The following is a 19782-nucleotide window of genomic DNA, read 5'->3' as shown; positions in this document are numbered from 1 at the left end:
TGGTCTTATTTAAAACCTGAGCATCTGCAAAGGGATGCATGATATTGGATTATTTTGCCGATATCTGATATGCCGATTTGCAACAACTCATTTGAGCAATAATAACCGATACCTGATACTGATATATTCACTTTTTTCTCCTCTAGTAATCATCAAGTCTCCTCTGTAGTGGAATTAACATCATATTATGCATGCATACTCTTATAATGATGGCCCACCAGCAGATGGAGACATTAAATACAATGCTTTTCTATGTATGTAATATTCATTCATTGTGCAAATTCAGAAAATGCATGTTGGTCAATTCTAATAGTTCATTTTAAAGCCGATATTGGCCAATACCGATTACATACTGATATAATCAATATGTTGGCCAATTCCAATATTTCATTTTAAAGCCAATATCGGCCAAAACCAATTACGTGCCGATATTACTGTGCATTCCTACATTTGCAGATGAATTCCATACTCCGTATGTTATGATACACTGAAGTTTGGCACATTAAGAAATTAATTAGTCCTCCTTTCTGTTATTTTCAATGCATACTGACTGTAAGGGAGTCAGGAGGGACAGTTCCACCGGGCAGAGCTCTGCATGGTCCAGCTGCAACCTGGTTTTGTTCCTTCCTCCGCACCGCGTCATATCACACCAAAAGTATTTCAGAAAAGGAGCGTTTTGCCTGCCCGAATTCGTAGACCTACAGATTTTATTGACTTTGTCATTTATTCCTTGATATCTTCTAACATAAGTACATAAGCAGGCTATATAGTTAAATGGTTTCTCTGTTGTCTATTTTAACTGTTTACTTTCCTACTTTGTTGTGCTGTAGCCTACAGACAAGGTCACGCGTCTGCTGGAATTTAAAAGAATTGTCATTGTCAATTGTCATTGGCATTGTTGCTGCCAAACAGTGTGTGGACTGACTGATCATTTCAGCTCTATCTAATAGTAAATAAGCTCAAACTTACAAATCACAATTATGGTCCTTTATGTACAGTTTCAAAGCTGTTTGCAATAACATGATGAAAATATGTATTGCCTGACTGTCTCAACATTGCTCTGTGTACATTTTTTAAATTATATTGTGTTCCTGTCTCTGTGTATTGTGGTGCCTCCCTTCCTCTTCGTCTGAGGAGCTGGAATATAATATGGTTCCATCCTAATCAGCTATTGTTAGGCCACAGCAGAGACACAGTCATTAATGAGGTAATTATTCATGCCCTGGTAGGGTTTGTGTATGAGGAGGAGGGCTGCAATGCTGCTGCAGTGATAGCAGACTCTGAAGGACGAGTTACTGAAATCAATCTATCTTTACTCGTCTTGGACCTGCTGCAGCTTTACACAAAAAAAAAGAAATGAAACTCCTAACATTTTCAGCAACCCTGCAATCACTTTTTCTCCTTAAAAGTACCGTATCCTGTGTCGAATCAATTTCTCCACTTTTCTGGTCAAGAAAATAGAGCGGGAATTAACATTTCACCTCAGAGTACAAAATATCAAGTGGATATCAATGCAGTTTAGAGACCTGGCTCTTGGTGCAGAAGTCATAAAATAAAACTGTGGCAAGAAGAAATCATTCTGTCCTGGAGGAGGTGTCAGTCTGAGGGAGAAGTTATCCAACACTCTGCTGCATAATGATAGAATATTTCTTCAGGGAAGAGGCAACTTAATGCTGTTTAGCTAAGAGTTGCAATATGGCAACCAAGGCAGCTCACTGTAGTAAACAGAGGAAATAGTATTAGAAAAATGGAAGCCTGTGGCAGTGGCTTCTAACACCCTGGTCAGAGTATTGAAGGTTACTGGACCAGAATAGATTTACTGAGGTTTCAGGTCTGCTTTGTATTTCTCTGACCAGCTGTAAAATGGTTACCTTAGGAGTATGAAGAAAAACGTGCTTGTGATTGTGGAATGATTTGACTCTATTTTTTGAGTACAGCTGCTTCAGTTAATTAGATTTAAATCCACCACGGACTCAGTGAGTTCAGTGATGTCATCAGTGACGTTAACAGTTGCTCCAGACTGTGTCGTGTTGTCCAGGCTGTAGGGCAGCCTCTGATTGGCCTGACCATTTTCTTACTTTTCATGCCAGAGTTATCTGTTTTGTCATACCAGTATATATAAAAAAGGGTCACCTGGTTGAATGGCACTGGATTTCACGGATTCAGCCAAGTTTTGATGAAATAAAGGACACTACGGTTCCTGATACCCCACTGGAAAGTGATGTGTCATGTTTATTATCCAATGCCTGTACAATGGCTACCAGAATGCTTGGCAGAGAAGATCCATGTGGCCGGGATTACAGCTGGTGTAATCCCGGCTGGTGTCCATCTTCTCCACTTTTTCCTCGACGCATACAGATTTGTTAAGCCAAGGTGTCATCACACTGGTCAGCTGCTCCATGCAACAGTGCACCTAGAAGCAACCATTAAAACTGCAGGTCACACGTGCGTTGCATTACGATTTTCAGGTGACACATTCCAGTCGACAGCAATGCCTGAAATCAGTCTTGCAAAGCTTGAAGCGTAGCTACTGGCATGGACCATGATTCTGCCCTTAAATGTAAACGCTACAAAAAACACACAAGGTTTCATGTTTTTGATTAAAAAACTCAATTATGGGTAGAATTATTATTACAATCTACAGTTCTAGTCTAAAGATCAAGTCCTTAGCCATAAGAAAAAAAACACTTGCCAATATGCTTCGCACTAATTGCTTGTTGTATTGTCTAACAGTGTTCAACATTTTTTTGTAACTTTCTGAAGCAAACAATCTTAATCTTAACATCTTAACACTTTATGTAGCAATTGGAAAATTAGTGCCAAAATATTAAAGTGTACAGGGTTTTAACTTTTCTCTCAAGTGACAACCAAGTGCAGCATCACCTAGCATTATACCTTCGTGGAAACCATGTACAAATAAGTGACATTGGGCCCCTGGGTCATTTGTGGTCAATTTTTGTCTTTTTGTAGTTGTTTTGCTTCACTTAATTATCTTTTTTTTTTCTCATGATTGACCTGGGCCTTATTACAGAAAGCAGGATTAGTGAAAACTTTGAATATGTTCAGCCTGAGATGAGGGAAACTCTGAATTTTCTGTTTCATAAAGCTAGTTCAGCATAACCCTGAGTCAGTTACTATGGCAACACATTCAGATGAAGCAAACCTGCTGAGGCTGATCACCCACTGAGCGTGTGGCAGGAAGGAGAAACATGGTGTGTCCTTTTGTGAATAAAGCTGTGGATGTTGAATTTAACTGCACACCTGAGAGTCAGAAGTGAGAGTAAGTTTAAAAAATGGTCTCAAAACAGCAAAAATACAACAACAATAAAAATGGTCTTAAAAGCACAATATTACGCAATATTATCGCTTATCGCAATAATTTCTGACGCAATTAATCACCCAGCAAAATTTGTTATCATGACAGGCCTAGCATAATAACAATAGTCAAGTGTTTAATAAAGTAGTTGAAACTAGCTCCACCTCCAGCAGCTACAACAGTAACATGCTGCTCTAACACTGATGCTTCAGTATTAATAATCTAATGATGCCATATATAATAATATCAGTCAGAGGAACCAAACACTACTTCTACTGCAATACTTTAACTACATTTTTCTCTCTCAGAACTGGTTCTTATGATGTGTTGTCTGACCACATCAGAAATCAAATGTGTTTGTCATTCTGAACAGCTTCAAGGTGGAGTCAATGTAAAAATAATTAGGCAATAAACATCAAAACACAACATTAGATGTCATATTTGGGTTTATATTCAACTAAGGTAGGTATTGTGTGATCCATGTACTGTTTTTTTTTGTTTTTTTTGTTTTTGTTACTGTAACTGAAACACAACACAGGAGCAGGATGGGACGGGAGTCATTCTTGTGGGATTGGGACGGGACAGGATTTCTTTTCTTTTTTTTCATTTTCATGGGATTGGGACGGGATGGGATTATTTTTGTGGGAGTGAGATGGGACAGGACTGAAAATCCACTCCCATGTCACCCTCTAGTCTGTATATTGTGCTACATTTGTATAGTGTAAGCATCTTTGTTACTTTACTTGCAGGAATAAGAAAAAAAGTTAAATACACTGAATATTATTTGATCTTTTCCACCATTACCTGCATTCCAAATATTGTGGAGGTGTGTGGTTTAGGTGCCCTAAATACCCCTACATTTTCTAGTGAGACATTGCCACCTCAAAATGATCACATAACCATCCTGGCCACCCCACAGAAAATTTTCTGGCTCCGCCACTGTTCTTTACATGAGCATTGTAGCCACATACATTTTAAACTGGCTGTAGATTCTTGGTCTGGTTTAACCAAAACTATGGCAACAAAAACATTTTTTGGAATGCAGAGCAGTTGTCAAAAATATCAGGTATTTATTTAAACAGCACCTCTGGTGAATAAATATGTCCACAGGCACTTTAATGCAGCATTATGAATGTGCCAAAGCTTGTATCTAGCCTTAGCAGCACAGTGAGAACTATGCCTTTGAAAAACAATATGATTATATGGATGAATTATTTTGCTATTAATGTGGAGGCAGTTGATGGAGAGCTAAAACACAAAGCAAGGGCATTTAACACAACTTTCACTGTATCTTCACACCATGCTCCATATCTTCACAATCAACTTTGTCTTTACCAGCATTCTAAATAAATGGAATAGTGTTTTTTAGGCACTATAAGGGGGCGATCACACAGAAATGAGACGCTAGAGACGCGGACGCCTCAAAGACGCTTGAAACGCTGGAAGCGCTTATTCAATGCGCGCTAGCTACTGCCGTCTGACGCTCAAAAAAAGTTGAAAATATTGTAAATTTTCAGCGTCTAAAAACGCACATCTAAAAAGAAGTGTCTACAAAAACGCGCGTCTAAAAAGACACCGGAAAATGGCCGTCTAAAATGATGCTTGAATGCCGGTCAGAGGCGCCGTATCATAGGAAAACAATGGTTTTACTGGCATCGCGTTTCTAGCGTTTCATCTCGGTGTGATCGCTCCCTAAGCCTTGTAGGCCTTGTATTATGTCATTTCAATTCCACCCTGTCAATTTTACATACTGTAGCTCTGACACCAGGATCACAGTGCTCCCTGCAGTCTCTCAATAATCTTTCATTATCACATTTGTCATAGAGCTTTGGGCATATGACACCTTATACACCTCACAAAAGCACAGTACACAGTGTAGAAGAAAAGGTGCTTTCTTTTACACCCTCTTGGGTTTGACTGACAACTCAATCGTAGAGCATTCAAGTCATAATGACTGAGGCACAGGGATTCACAATCAAATAAACTTTGCTTTAAAAAAAAGATGGTCTGAACAAGGTAAGTCTGAAACACAACATCCTAAAACTGGGTGTTTATAACTGTAATGAACCACTCTTCTACTGGATAGAGAATGTACTCTCCAATTTTACTTTTTAATCTTGTTTTGTCACTGCCTGTTAGAGAAGTTCCTTGGGGAAATAAATTTGCTCTCAAGATTCTCTAAAGGAGCTGGTGACTGTTATCTGTTGCAGGTTTATCCAATAATATATCTATTGCAGCTTCAAATTTCTTAACAGCAGAAGATGGACTTCATGTCCTTAGTACTTAAAACTAAATAGAGAATCCTATGAAGACAAAAACCAAAGGATCCATGGTAGCAGGTCCAGAAAGGCACTTTTTGTGTCTCTACAAGAAACCACCTGACAGGGCCGCCACACTGCTGTGATATTAATTGCCAACTGATGCAATTTAACTTCTTAGGGAGCTGCTAAAGCTTTCAGTTGCCAAGCAATACTGAGATAGCTGAGTGCTGCTTAAAGAGACAGGGGGCTTTAAACCAGGAGCTAGTGAGCTTTGTACAAACCAGTTTCTCCCAGTTTGCTATGCTTTTAAATGTCAGAAGGCATTGACTAGCATCCCATGGATGAACTGTGGCCACTCACACCATTGATTTTTAGACTGGATACACACAGAGAATACAATAACTATCTGCTATCTGCTAAATGTTGCATTTTTTGACAGCACACTACATTTGCAAAACAACAGATCAATATGGTTCTGAGGCAACAGCAATTCTTTCATGTTAAGGAAAAGTGATCTCAGTCTAAACCCCTATAAAAAACATTGGTTCTGGGCTTATCTGATGTACAGAAAATAGTCATATTTCACTGTCTCCAAAAACTGCAATCTGTGCTCAACCAAGGCCGCTCTGAATCCCAACAACCACTTGGATAAACATAACTGCTAAGACCGCTAACATCACACTCTGATGTTATCATGTATGCTAAGCTTTAGAACAATAGAGGAGAAAACATGAAACTAATGGGAATATTGTATCATAACCAACCATGACCGCCAACATGTAATAAGAGTTTCCATGCTACTTCAAAAATCTTATAGCGCAATGCAAAGACCCTACAAAACATCCCAGTGACACACAAAGTAGGTTTCTTTAAATGATAACAACCACGAAACATAAAGAATTTATGAGCACAAAGTAAAAATGGCATGAGGTGTGTCTGAAGATGCAGTTTGGTGCATCAACACGGCGCTCACAATGGCCCAGTGACCCAAGAATGCAATGTTCCTCCTTATTTCCCTCATGGTCTGAGTTTAGGAGACAGAGATCGCCACCGCCTGCAGACATCCTGAGAAGTCAAGCTATTTTCAGCCTTACAGACATCGTGATGATTTAATTAAGACCCAAACCCGTGGGTGACTGTGGGATGGCTGGAGGAGGACAGAAAAGTATTTAGCCTCGATATTCAACCTGAGCCCTCACAATCATGTATGCATTCTGCCATTCTTTAAATTAGTATCAGAACGGCTCTACACATGACAGAAATTTACTTACTTTAAATACCAGATTTGGAATGTCAGGTAGAGTTGAGTCAATTTCCAGTTTTGCTGTTCTGGTCAAGTGTACAGGCTTAATGTGGTTTGATTTTATACAAAGTGGCTTAACTGGCATCTGTCATTATAACAGGCTCTGGCAAAATAAAAAGAAGCCTACATCAGCAACCTGTGCGGACGGTGTCACCACACTAAATCCAACTTACTGTATTAGTAATATAGTGATATGATCATATGTTTATAAACGGATGAACAAATGAAAACACTAATGTCTGACAGACCAGGGGCAAAGCACCACCAATAGGAAGAGATCAAATTTCAGCGGAGGTGGAAGAGGGAAGAGCGGCGCACAGTGTGTTTGTTTACTAGAAACTTCATGTGTTTCTTGGGGTGACGAGACAAGACATGGCAGAGTTAATCTCTCAGGAAAACTAAAACTGTGCCAATATGGCAACATCTTGGATTTGAAGCTGACAAAAAAGGTGTCCTAACTGTCTGTGAGTGAAGCTGTCTTAACCAGCTTAACTTTTGTCAGACGCCCTGTATCTAATTTTTCCTGTTGCTCCCTTTAAAACAGTGCCGTAATGGATGAGGAATGGATGATTTATAAAGGTAAACTGAGTAATTATCTATACGAAACCTCTTATTTTACAACAAAAACCTAAATAAGGTGGCAGGTGGCTGGAGAAGGATCGCCAGGGAGTTAAAATTTTCTGGTAAGTGATCTTCACTAATAACAAGCTAACATTAGGCAACTTGCTGTTTGATATATTGTATGTATTTTCCAGTAAATATCACAATATAAAATGTGCGTTTTCTGTTTAAGAGGTACAGATGTAGGAAGATAGCGAGTAGTCACCCATATATAATGTGGTTTTGTCTTATGTATGATCTCAAGGACACAGCTGATGGCTAAGTGGTTTATTAACATGGCGTAAGGTAAATGCATATTTAATGCATTCAGTGTGGACAGACAGCTGCCATGTTACGCAATACAACATATATAAGTCGGACTTGTTTGCTGTTAGGACATGGTGTCATCACGTTCCATGTGTGAGGGGCTGCTGAGTAAAGTGCAATGCCTAGTGGTAAAATTTGTTAAATTGGTGCGGAACAGTGTTTGGCTTAATATCAAACCAATCTGAAAGTCAGCCCAACCCTATAGAGTCAGGTGCCCAATTAGGAATTTGGGGGCTCCTGACAACTGCAGCACAACACTCTGAAGCAATACATATCTCTAGTATAATCCCTGGTCTGTTCCAGCAAGTAAATGGGCTGAAATACTCTAGTCCAATCTAAAGACACTTTTTTCTATTATGTCAGATGTACCTCAATGTCGTGGGTGCTTCAACTTGGACATGTGTTAATGTCTTGGGTGTTTTGACTGAGTCTTGGCAAATAATGCAAGGTTTAGGCAAATTTTTGTTTTTTTCCTGTTGCTTCCACATTTTAACTTTTTCTGAATCTAAGTTATACCACAGCTGACTCTCACCACAAGAACAACAGTACAGTATGATGAATATTGAATAGGGATTGATCATTATTTTTTTTCTTGGCCTTGACTCAGACTCGACCCCAATTGGGAGTCTTCACTTGGACTTCTCATTGACTTGACTCAGGTGGAGCTGACAGCAACTTTGTCTAACCAATCAAAATGAAATCTCTGCCAATCGCGAGCCTGCCAATGAGCAGCATTTGTCAGCTATAAAAGAAGTCTAACCTTCACTCTGTGTAAAAATCCAAAGCCACATACAGACCGCAAAGATCAAACTGCAGGTACGTACATTCGCCAAAAACAGACAAACTGCATCAACCTTAAGGAAAAGAAGACACAGGCTGAACAAGAGGAGTATGACTGACATACTGCATAGATCACATACTGAGATGAACTATGTAAAACCACCTTTGTAGCCATGACAACAGAAGCAATTTCGTTAATTTTAAAAACACTTTTAAAGTAAAAGTTTTTATATGTATTTTTGTCTATTGTGATCACATTCACACGACAGCCGTCTTACATTTTTTTAATCAGCTGCAGTGGTGCCAGTGCACTAGAGAACAAGCTATGGTGGATGCATCTGATACCACTCACCACCAAAAGCAAAATCCTGATTGCACTAAGCCATCATTTTGGTGAATGCAAGTCTCACAAACAGGGAACACTCTCGTTCTCATGTGTGTGTGTGTGTGTGTGTATATATATATATATATATATATATACGTGTGTGTGTGTGTGTGTGTGTGTGTGTGTGTGTGTGTGTGTGTGTGGTCAAAAATATCAATTTATGGATACTTATTGATACTGAATACTAACACAAGTACCAGCTGTGCTTTCTCTCTCTCGCCTAACTTGTACAGTCATTCTGTTCTCTGCTCAAAGAAAGAGAAGTCATTGCTGTAATGTTGTTTTTATGTCAATTTTCCCCATGGTAGTGAAAATGGTATCAAATCAATCAATATTTTTCAAGGTATAATTCCAATATCATGACAACACTTATGTAAATATATATATAATTTAATGTTCAAGTGTTCTGGATAGATTTTTGGCTTGATATTTTTAGCTTGACCTTTCCTCTCCATTATAATGATGGAAACTACATGCTCACACTCACTCAGACTGAGGTATAAGCAGTGAGCCACACCTTGCCACATTCAGTCTCACAATATCAGCTGCCTTTGATTTACACTGACATTTCAGTGCTGGGAAAATCCTTGTGGTTGTAGCTTTGGGTGAAGGCAGTATGAGGATTACAGTGGGAGTGGGTAGAGAGGTTAAGGGAGTAATGATTTATTCCTCGCCTGTGAGATGCGAGACATTCATCACCAGGAACAAAAAGCCTGTAGCACTGTGTGAGCTGAGGATGTTAGTCCTGCTGGGAGAGACAGACAGCAATACAACCTGTGCTGAGAAGATGCCCTGCTGTAACACTTCAGACAGAGCCTTTAACTGAGGGCTTCTGCCTGCATGGCCAGCTTATTAATGGATGGCTGGATCTAGTGAGAAATTGTACTTTTATAATATCCAAAATGTGATTGGATATTATGCAAATATCACATCAAACATGCATATGAGATGATATAAAATGCATTTTGGGTGAGAAATTGTCAATTTAAAGTTTTGTAAGAATATAATAAAGGCATTATAGCAACGCCATAACGGATTGAAAAATACATTACACTCAATTTATACTCACTAGAGAACCACAGGTAACATTGAAGTCCATGCAATAATGTAGAAATATTCCTGTAGTCCTTTTTAACTAAAGCAAATAAGGAAATGGCTGCAAATATTAAAGAGTTCAGTAACAGAGATGTTAATATTGCAAAAAAAACTGAAAGCAGGTCCATTTACTCAGCCTCAGTTTGGTAAACTCAAACTGAACAGAATTCAGTCCAACACAACGCAGACACAAACACAGCCGCGAAAAACAAGCTACACGTTAACGCAACACTTCCGAGTCTCCTGTCGTGATTTCCGAGTGAATAATGGCACCTAATAATACAGTACAGATATAAATGTGAAGCCCGACGGGCCGTCAAACGGCGCCTACCTCCCGTTTAACGTTCCATAATAATTTCTCTTTGTAGTCTTCCTCCGTGGAGCCCTCCATGTCTGTCCGTCTGTCCGTCCGCGGTGAACACGACACAGGTCTGTCTCGCTGACACTGTCCGTCTTCTCTCCCCGGCCTTTCACAACCTCTTTCCTTTTTATTCCTTGTTTCCTTCTTCCTTCGCTCAGCTGGACTCTGACGCAGCCGACCAGCTTGACGGCGACGTCAGAGGATCCGCCTTCCCTGCCGTACTGATCAATGGAGGAGGAAGAAAAAAGGAAAAAAAAAAGTCACCGGAGCTCCCAGAGGCTCCCAGCATCCAGCCCCGCCCCAACCTGCAGCCTGCAGCCTCTCAGCATCCAACACACCAACCTGTGGAGCCTCGAGTTATTTATAGCATCTTCTTTTTCCTCCCCTGGGCAGGAAAGGGTTACAGCAGGGAGATGTTCTCCTGTGAAAGGTGTGAAATGCTGGCAAATGGTTTGGGGAGGTTTGGGTTTGCCACTGCTGGCTGGCTGTGTCTTGAGCAGATAGCTACTTGATGAATATATATGGGACTCTGGTGGGGGAAACATGCAATGCATTTAATGAGCTCATCAAAATGCAGCTTATTTAATGACTTCATTCATAAACCTGGCACAATAGCACCAACACACACACACACACACACACACACACACACACACACTAAGAGACTGCAGCCCATCCAAACGGTTTCTATAAATAGAGCTTTCTGAAGCACATGTTGACCATTCTGTGCTGATGCCAAGTTGGCCTGCTGCAAAATAGATGACGTCACGATAGATGATATAGAATGACCCTCTCTGTTGGAGTCCCCGTCATTAAACCTCCTGCTTGTGCCTCCATGTGGGCTGAGGGGGCACCTGCAACCATCAAAGGACATGTTATCTGCAAAGCTTCCCCTAATCACTCTGTTTTTTCTTTGAATTTTACACTTGTGCTTCTTTGCCATCAGAGATTTCTTTCTGCAGTGTTTGTCTGAGCTCCTCTTGCTGGTTTGAAGAACTAATGGCTCAGTTAAAAGAAATGATGTGACATATTTACATGCAGCAATCAGGACTTGGCAAAATGTAAATCAAAATGTGATGAAGGTTGTGGGAGGGGGTTCATTTGCTCATGTTGCCAAACCGCTGTCAGTCAAATGTGATAAGACCACACCCTCATTTCTGATGAATTACAAAAATTTAAATACAAAATATAAAGAAATAGTTAAATGTCCAGTGTGTAGGATTTAGAGGGATATATTGGCAGAAATGTAACGTAATATAAGTGTTTTCTTTAGTGTATATTCACATGAAAACAAGAATCGTGTTTTCATCACCTCACAATGAGCCATTTTTTCTACATCTCGTGTACGGAGATTACCATGTTGCACCAACATGTTCTATGGTAACCCAGACCAGACAAACCAAACACTGGCTCTAGAAAGGGCCAATCCTGTTTCTGGAAAAACACTTTTTTTATGTTAAACTGCTTTATTCTGATCACTACTATGATGCCAATGCAACCTAACTAGGATATCTTTTCATTATCTGGTTTGACTAACCCTAACATTGTCTATCTGGATAACCAGTACTACAAAGGTGGTTATCAACCAGTTCTGTCAACTGGGTTTTCCTGTCCAGTCATGAGCTGTGAAAGAGGCAAGGGATGTTGATTACGAGCAACATCATCAGAACCATGAATGAAGTAGGCTGCTTCATATCATATGAGATGAAACGGTATCCAAAGTGTCTTGGACTGCGAGACAGTAAAATGACAATGGCTTGGGACGTAAACAACACTGAAAATACTATCCAACAATTCACCATCGGTCAAGACTTAAATTATGTGTAAGTGTCACAAGGCTATATGTGACTTTAGTATAAAGTAATTTTCGCTATTTAGGTGAATGATGACAAAACTACTCTGAATATGTCGGATTAAACGCCAGACTGTGTCTGCTACTTAAGTAAAGGGTGGAAAAGTAGCCTATAGTTAATGACTGATGAGGTCTGTCTGACGGAAGTGCTGCATTTATAATAATATGATAGTTATTTTTTTTCCTAGTTCGCATTACACAGGTATCTAATTATTCTGAGCTGCAGTGATTGCTGGCAGTGTAGAATAGCTACACTGCCAGCAATCACTGCAGACTAAAATAAACTGTGAAAGCTAAAATCATGTGTTGTAAACAATCTCTGTGTCGATACCAGTGGAAACAGAGCCCTGAAACAATGAAATGATTCGACTGACCTATAACAGCATGTAGGCTCCTCAATCTGATCTGATTGGTCAGATGTCATGGTGTTGGCAGGTTGTGATCCAGTACTCTGAGCATAATGTCTTTTGGAGCAGGATAACTGTTTAGCATAAATTAGCATGGTGATTTATCCCGGTAAAAAAAAAAACAGCTTCATGGTACTGAAAACCCCTCACTAACTCCAAATTCTGTGTAGGAGTACAGACCTCAAGTCTGTTGTGTTGGAGAAGAAGAGTTATCTGTGGATTATTGCGCTCCTGGTAAAAAACCTCCTGAAAAATGAACAATGAGAGAATTCTAATCTGGAGTAGTTTCAGCTGGTTGCAGTCTCCAGTCCTCACCACTAGATGCCATTAAATCCCCCCATATCGTACACACTGGACCGTTAAGATTTAGTGATTTAATTGCTTTCTTTGAGGCCTTTTAGTTTAGATCAAAGAAACTGTAGGACAATTATCTTACAGGTTTCATTCTTTTAAAAAGGAATTATTTTCAAATGAATGAATAGAAATATTTGCAGCCTTAATTGACACCTCAATTCAGTATCTGACCAAATGTCTCCCCTTTTGTTCCTGAGTTATGGCACTGAATAATGGCCGGAAAAGTGTTTTTGCAGAACATTATGATGTCACAGTGAAGTTGACCTTTGACATTTTGAATAGAAAATGTCAGAACTTCATTGTTTTATCTTTTTAGACATTTGTGTGAAAGCTGTCATAGTTAGCATATGAATACTTGAGTTATGGTCAGAAAAATATTTTGTGAGGTCACACTGACCTCTGACAACAAAATTCTTATCAGTTTATTTCAATGCAAGTGGACGCTTGTGTCAAATTTAAAGAAATTCCCTCAAGGTGCTCTTGAGTATCACGTTCACAACAATGAGACAGATGCAAGGCCCTAAACCAAGAGAATGTTTCACGTGTGATTTCCCTGTTGGAAAAAAAAAACTAAATCGTGACAGATTAAATGTCCAAGCCACAGAAAACATGGTGAGTATAAGCCAACCATTTTCCTTTAACCATGGAACCTACAGGAGCAGCTGTGGTTTTCAGGTTAATGAGCTGTGTTTAGCATGATGTCAGGTTGCAGTTGCTCAGAGCATGATGAGAAAAGGCTGGTTATTTACTGTCATCCTTATAAAACACAGCATTTTGTGTGGCTGCTCTGCAAACACACACGCATGCATGCACGCATGCACGCATGCACGCACACACACACAAATTGCTCTGACAAAGTAGCTGCTCAACAAGTATTTGCTGCCTCCATAATTCTGGAACCAGCAAATTTCACCGCACTTGCAGTTACCATCAGTAACCACAGGTGTCAGGTGATTACAGGGTATCGTGCGTTCTTTAGCTTCACTGGTTCTTAGAAGCAAGCTGACAATAACTAGAACTATGTAACTGTAAGTAAGAATTCAAACTGTAGATTTTCTAATTAGACCTGCCTATTAAAAAGATTACAAAGACAAACAGCAGTGGAATAACAAGAACTTTTATCTTCACAGCTGGAAAAAAGGCATCATGGTAAACTGCATTGAAATATGTCAGAGGCACTAGTTCTGGAAAAACTAAACAGATTCATCTTTGGCAAACAACAGGCTGTCATAAATGTGTATATGAAAAATACAATCTATAAATATGAAACATGCGCTCCTGCTGATGTAAGTGCTATGATTGTGATAGTATTTCTTCTAAGAAATAGTGCATATCAGTGATTTTTCCTCCACTACTAATCTACATTTATAAAAAAAAAATAATAATAATAATCTAGAGTTCTCTAGATATTTGAAGTAGTTGCTCTGAATCCTCTGATAATATTTCATAAATTATGATGGACTGAGCAGACAACACCACAACTATCTAGAGTAAAAAGTCAGATGCAATAACATCAAGGCCACAGTTTGGACTTCTTTAAGATAGTGGTAAAGAAAGTAAGATAATAAACTATTCAAAAGAGAAATGCATGGGCATCGACAGATTTCATGTTCGAAAGTTCATCATCAATGTGAAAAGCTGAAATCTGTCCAGCCGTTTGTGGTTTCAGTCTCAGTGTCCCAGTGGTCGGTCGTCGTACGTGCTGTACCTCTTGACGTGGATTCGACGGACACGCTCGCGGAGCTCAGCTCCTCCAGGCCCGTCTTCTTCCTCACTGTGAGAGCCACAGTTGGTGTAGCTCCGACGTGTGGCCTCCAGCAGGGAGTTGTCTGGCAGCGGCATCGTCTCATAGAGCAAGGTGTTCAGAGTCTCCTCATAGATTCGAGCTTCAGGAAACTCCACCTGAGGAAGGAAGAGACAGATGCCAACTATTTCTACAGCGTCAATTCACATCACACCCAGAGCCTCCAAATTTATTGGCCTTCCCAACCCCAACCTCTCAGACCAACAACAGCCAAGCCATAACACTTAATTACTCGGCATAGCACAGCCTCAGGCAACCTCCCAACCTCTTCTACACACCACTTCCATCTGGTCATAAATAGAGACCCCTGGCCGGGAGATGGGTACACTATATCAAGTTTTGTCCTCTCTGCCACAGCATCACTCAACAAGACACACCAGTAACTGGCAAGTGTGTGGGTGCTATGTGTGAATTAATATGGATATATCTAATGTTTTTCATGTATTTATTGTGTGTTTTCTAATGTATTCATGTACTGTATTTATATGAGGCCCTATAAAGACTGTGCCAACAAATGTCTTTGGAGAAGTATTATAAAGAATCAATCCATCTATCTTTCTTATCCATCTATCTAAGTGAAAGGTAGACATTTGGTGTTCCATGCTTCACGCATACCTGCAGGCCGAGCAAAAGAACAAAAAAAATTCTGTGCAATTGCTAGAGGGCATTTATACCCGATAAAGTCAAATCCACATCATCTGTCAGTATTCATTTAGTACATTTGACTACACATGGCCAAGGATGCAGCACACAAAAGAGACCCTCTGGCTCTTCTGGGATGCTAATTTGCCTTTTCCTCTCAAATAAGCGTGTGTACGTGCTAATTTGGGATTTTTTTTTTTTACAAGGGTAAAAAACACTATAAAAGCAATAGACTCCTTTCCCATTGTCAGTAGACCAGAGCTCTGCAGCAGACAATTATGCCTTTCTGTGTGTGTGGTTTTTCTTATTTGGTGTGTCAAATTGGACATCACAGACAGGTCAGAAAACAGGTTGGTAAACAGTAGGAAGCAGCATGGAGGCCTCTGAACCCTTTACAGTGGTCACTTCTTTTTTTTCTCTTACTTATTCAGTCTCTTTCCAACACAGTGCAGACTAATTTGGAACAATATTTGAGCGCTGATTGGACGGAGATGGACGGTACTTTGTGGTGGCGCATCATTGCATTGCATTGCAATGCCGATCAGAGCCGGAGACAATACACATGTCTACTGCAGAGTCATTTGACCCAGGTGTGAATGCCAATTGTGACCTTTCCCATTACATTAAAGAGTCAGATGTTAGCAAGTGTTAGCAGATTTTTTTTGTGAAGTGGAAAATGAGCTTACCAGTTTTATAAATGAGGGCCCAGGTAACTGCACATTTGTGTACACATGCAGCAGATCAGTGATCACATTTATTTTCTTCCCCCACCTTTATATTGGAATTTGGGCTGTCAAGCGATTAAAAAAATGAATCTAATTAATTACATGCTCTGTGATTAATTAATCTAAATTAATCATCTACATCAATTTTTGCTGTGAAAGTATTTAAAAAAATTAATTCAAATGAGTCTTGGCAGATGTGTCGTAGTAAGACTGCTGGACTTTGGACACAATATTTCAGGGTTGAAGTACTCGGATGGTACGAAAATTCCTTACTGTAGAAATTGCAGAGAGCAGTATCAATATGCAAACAGGTGTTTAAAGGCATTTCTGCATCCATTTGTGGCAAACTGTGGGTGTGGAAATCACCTCACATCCCAAAATGTGTCTGAATTTTACAGTCAAATGCCAGGGATTAATGTTAACTACTCTGAATTTCAGAGGCCACTTTGGGTCACTTTCAGGTTTGGTCAGACACTGGATGAAGTAGTTATGAATACGAGGAACTATTGCTACCATCAACGGTTTTTCCTTTCTTCCTGCTGCTCTTTTCCTTAAGTCTTTGTCACACACATGCATACATGTAAAAGCTGATCAGAAACCTGGTACCTCAACTGTATGAAGCCATTCATATAAGCTTTCTTTTTCTTTTTCTTTTTAAAAAACATCAGTTGTGACATAAGCACAGGGGCAGTTTTGGTGCGACAATGAAATGCAACCCACAAAGTGCAGGTGACATAACAGAATTGTGTGTTTAAAGGCTTATCAGATGCCAAAACACTGCACAATAGTTTGTAATACTCAGACAGGATTTTAGGACAGGATGATGTTGAATTTAACAATGGAAATACAGCATTATTGTACAGAGTACTCTACCAGGAATGTGTGCTTGCATGTATTTGATTTGCCAACGCAGCTTCTTGCTGGATGATGTCGCACTGTGCTGCGACAAAAGCTGAGCTTTGTTCAACATTTTTGCTAGTGTCCTCTGCCTTGGCAGCCTGCTGCAACACCAAGTCAGCCTAAATGTGGCCTAATCTATCCTCACCTTGGTCTGCTTCTTCTCCGTGGCATAGACGATGGAGGTGCAGCACACCTCAGCCAGCTTGCGACTCTGACCGTAGAAGGACCAGCAGCAGATCTCGTCTCCGATCACGTCTTTGATGAAGAGGACGCGGCCGTTGAAGCTGAGGGACAGCCTGTCAAACAGCTCGATGTTCTTCAAAAGGTTGTCATCCGAGTTACTGTCAAGACAAAAGTACCCTGACATTGACTAGCACTGCTTCATCATTTACACCGCTCTATGTCCTGAGGCTCATTAGACTTTATTAGTAAGAAAAATCTGTGCTTCCCTCAAAATAAATCAATTATTCTTCTAATGATGGAAGCAGTGAGGCCTCTGGAGGAAGGCTTTCTCACCTGGTGTAGGAGTACTTGTTATTGCTTCTGTTGTACACCAGCTTCACCACAGGCTAAAAGAGGGAGAAAAAAGGATTAAATATCTGGATTTCATTTCTTTAATATCAAAATGTACCAACTATAAATACACTTTGAGTAGGCATCATCCATTTGGCAGGAGTACTACGACAAGAGGGCAGAAAGTTAATGTTCCTATGAATATCTAAGTGAATTCACATGAAAAAGTTTTCTTCATCTGTGAATAACTGCTCAGTGAGATTAAAGGATATGGCTAACATCCTTTTATCTTTTAATTATCAATAATACATCCTATGAGAGGATCAATCAAACGAGCATTTTGATGCTTGCTTTTCTGGTTGTCACATGGCACTGGTAACGATCTAACTTTGGGAGACGCTGTTAAAAAAATTCAGAACTGTTTTCCTTCACTAATTCCAGATTGATAACAATGATCAAAATTCTAGCACAGCCTATATTTACCTTGGTAGAAGACTGGATGAGCCTCTCTTCTTCCTTACTGGACGTGACCACAGGTATGACACACAGGGGCTGCTCTTTATTGCCCTGAAAATAACAAACCAACAGACAATTGGAGTTAGAGGTATCCACAAACTGTACGAAATAATGAACATAGCCACTGTGACGTCACCTATTGGTCTGTTTTAAATCCTCAAGTCTGGCAGTTTGGCCGTCGTCCATTGGGTTTTTGGAGCCAGAAGTGACCATATTTGGACCAGAGGGTGTAGCTAGCCTTAATGCTAGCTGCTAGCTTGGTTAGCATGGTGCATTTACAGTTATGGTTAACTGTGATGATGCTAATGCTAATTTTCACCAACACAAAACAGGCTTAAACAATTCAAACAAAACAGACTCACCAGAATAACTAAACGTCCTTAGAGTTTCTTTAAGTGCAGCCAAAAGTGCAAAAGTTTCATGAACTGAAAACAGTTGAAATTAACATTGAAATTGTAAAGGCTACCCTTAACTCTGTGAATTTCTGCAGCATTCCTTACAGCATTCACTGGTGATAAGGCACTAAACACAGCTGTAAACAGAGGAAGAGGCTTTTGCAGTGGCAGCTGCTTATTTAGTTGCATTGTTCATCTAGCATAAGACATGCATAACATGGTTTGAGGTGTTGGTAGTGTGTTGATACATTGTGTGCTACACAAGAGTAATAATAATAATAAGAAGAAACACCTGACACAGTCCTTTGCTCTGTATGCTGCTTACAAAGAGTATGTAATGGCTCTCAGGAGGCATGTTTGTGCTGTTCATTCATAAACTCCTGGACATGATGATGAATGAATGACAGCCGCTAAGCTTAGAATTCAATGACTTGCTGTCTTGCAATCTGTCCCCCTGGAAAGCAAAAGATGTGTAAACCTTGGAAACCCAGCAGACATTCCTGTGAACATCTGTCAGTATGATGCATACCCACTGACACTTGTCTTCCACAGATGGTGCAGCAAACTGTATTGCCACCATAGCCCAGAGGCATGAATACACACTGTGGTCCCCAGCAAATCAGATCTGCGCACCTGAGTGCCTCTGTTGTAGAGCTGAATAGAACTCAGATAAAACATACAGCCATGGCCAAGCCCTGAGAACCATGAACTATAAACTGAAGGAACTCTAATGCCTGGTTCACACTACACCATATCAGCCCGATTCTAGCCCGACGTAGTGACATACAGTGTCAGCATGGATCGTGAACGACAAAGAGTGTCATGTCAAGTCAAGTCAAACTTTATTTATAAAGCAAATTTAAAAACAACCTCAGTTGACCAAAGTGCTGTACAGTTATTGAAATATAATCATACACAAATATCATAATAAATAAAACAATAAAGGAAATACTAAGAGCTCAATTTAAAAAACTAAAATTAGAATAAAAAAGGAAATAAAAGAGTAAAAAGAGTAAAAGCCAAGGATTCTCGCCTAGCTGGGACTGAACGTCAAGGAGAAAAGATGGGTTTTCAGTAATGTTTCAAAGTGCTCAACAGACCGTGCAGCTCTAACCTGGAAAGGTAGGCTGTTCCACGAATAGAGAGTCTGGACCGAGGTACTGCCAGGAGCAGCTGGTTTGACGACCTAAGTGCTCTAGAAGTACTGTGAGGCTGTACAAGCTCTGATAAATAAGACGGTGCCAGA

The 19782-nt window shown here is 39.9% G+C and overlaps 2 protein-coding genes across 3 annotated transcripts in view; both read right to left on the bottom strand.

Moving 5' to 3' along the window:
- sgsm2 (small G protein signaling modulator 2) overlaps positions 1-10571 on the bottom strand; it is a 137783-nt gene extending 127212 nt beyond the window's left edge. For both annotated transcript variants that reach the window (XM_050073204.1, XM_050073213.1), the window contains exon 1: positions 10399-10571. In XM_050073204.1, the coding sequence (XP_049929161.1) occupies positions 10399-10458 (60 nt within the window). In that variant the 5' untranslated portion in view covers positions 10459-10571. The remainder of the gene's footprint in view (positions 1-10398) is intronic.
- Positions 10572-14142: 3571 nt separating this feature from the next.
- Positions 14143-19782, bottom strand: part of tnfaip1 (tumor necrosis factor, alpha-induced protein 1 (endothelial)) — a 14071-nt gene continuing 8431 nt past the window's right edge. Inside the window, exons 4-7 of the mRNA XM_050072140.1 lie at positions 18109-18192; positions 17629-17681; positions 17258-17453; positions 14143-14943 (exon numbers count right to left, since the gene is read on the bottom strand). Of these exons, the coding sequence (XP_049928097.1) occupies positions 14713-14943; positions 17258-17453; positions 17629-17681; positions 18109-18192 (564 nt within the window). The 3' untranslated portion in view covers positions 14143-14712. The remainder of the gene's footprint in view (positions 14944-17257; positions 17454-17628; positions 17682-18108; positions 18193-19782) is intronic.

Source organism: Epinephelus moara, chromosome 2 (assembly GCF_006386435.1).
Source record: "Epinephelus moara isolate mb chromosome 2, YSFRI_EMoa_1.0, whole genome shotgun sequence".
NCBI lineage: Eukaryota > Metazoa > Chordata > Actinopteri > Perciformes > Serranidae > Epinephelus > Epinephelus moara.
Note: the sequence above shows the minus strand (reverse complement) of the source record. Positions and strands in the feature narration are given on the sequence as shown.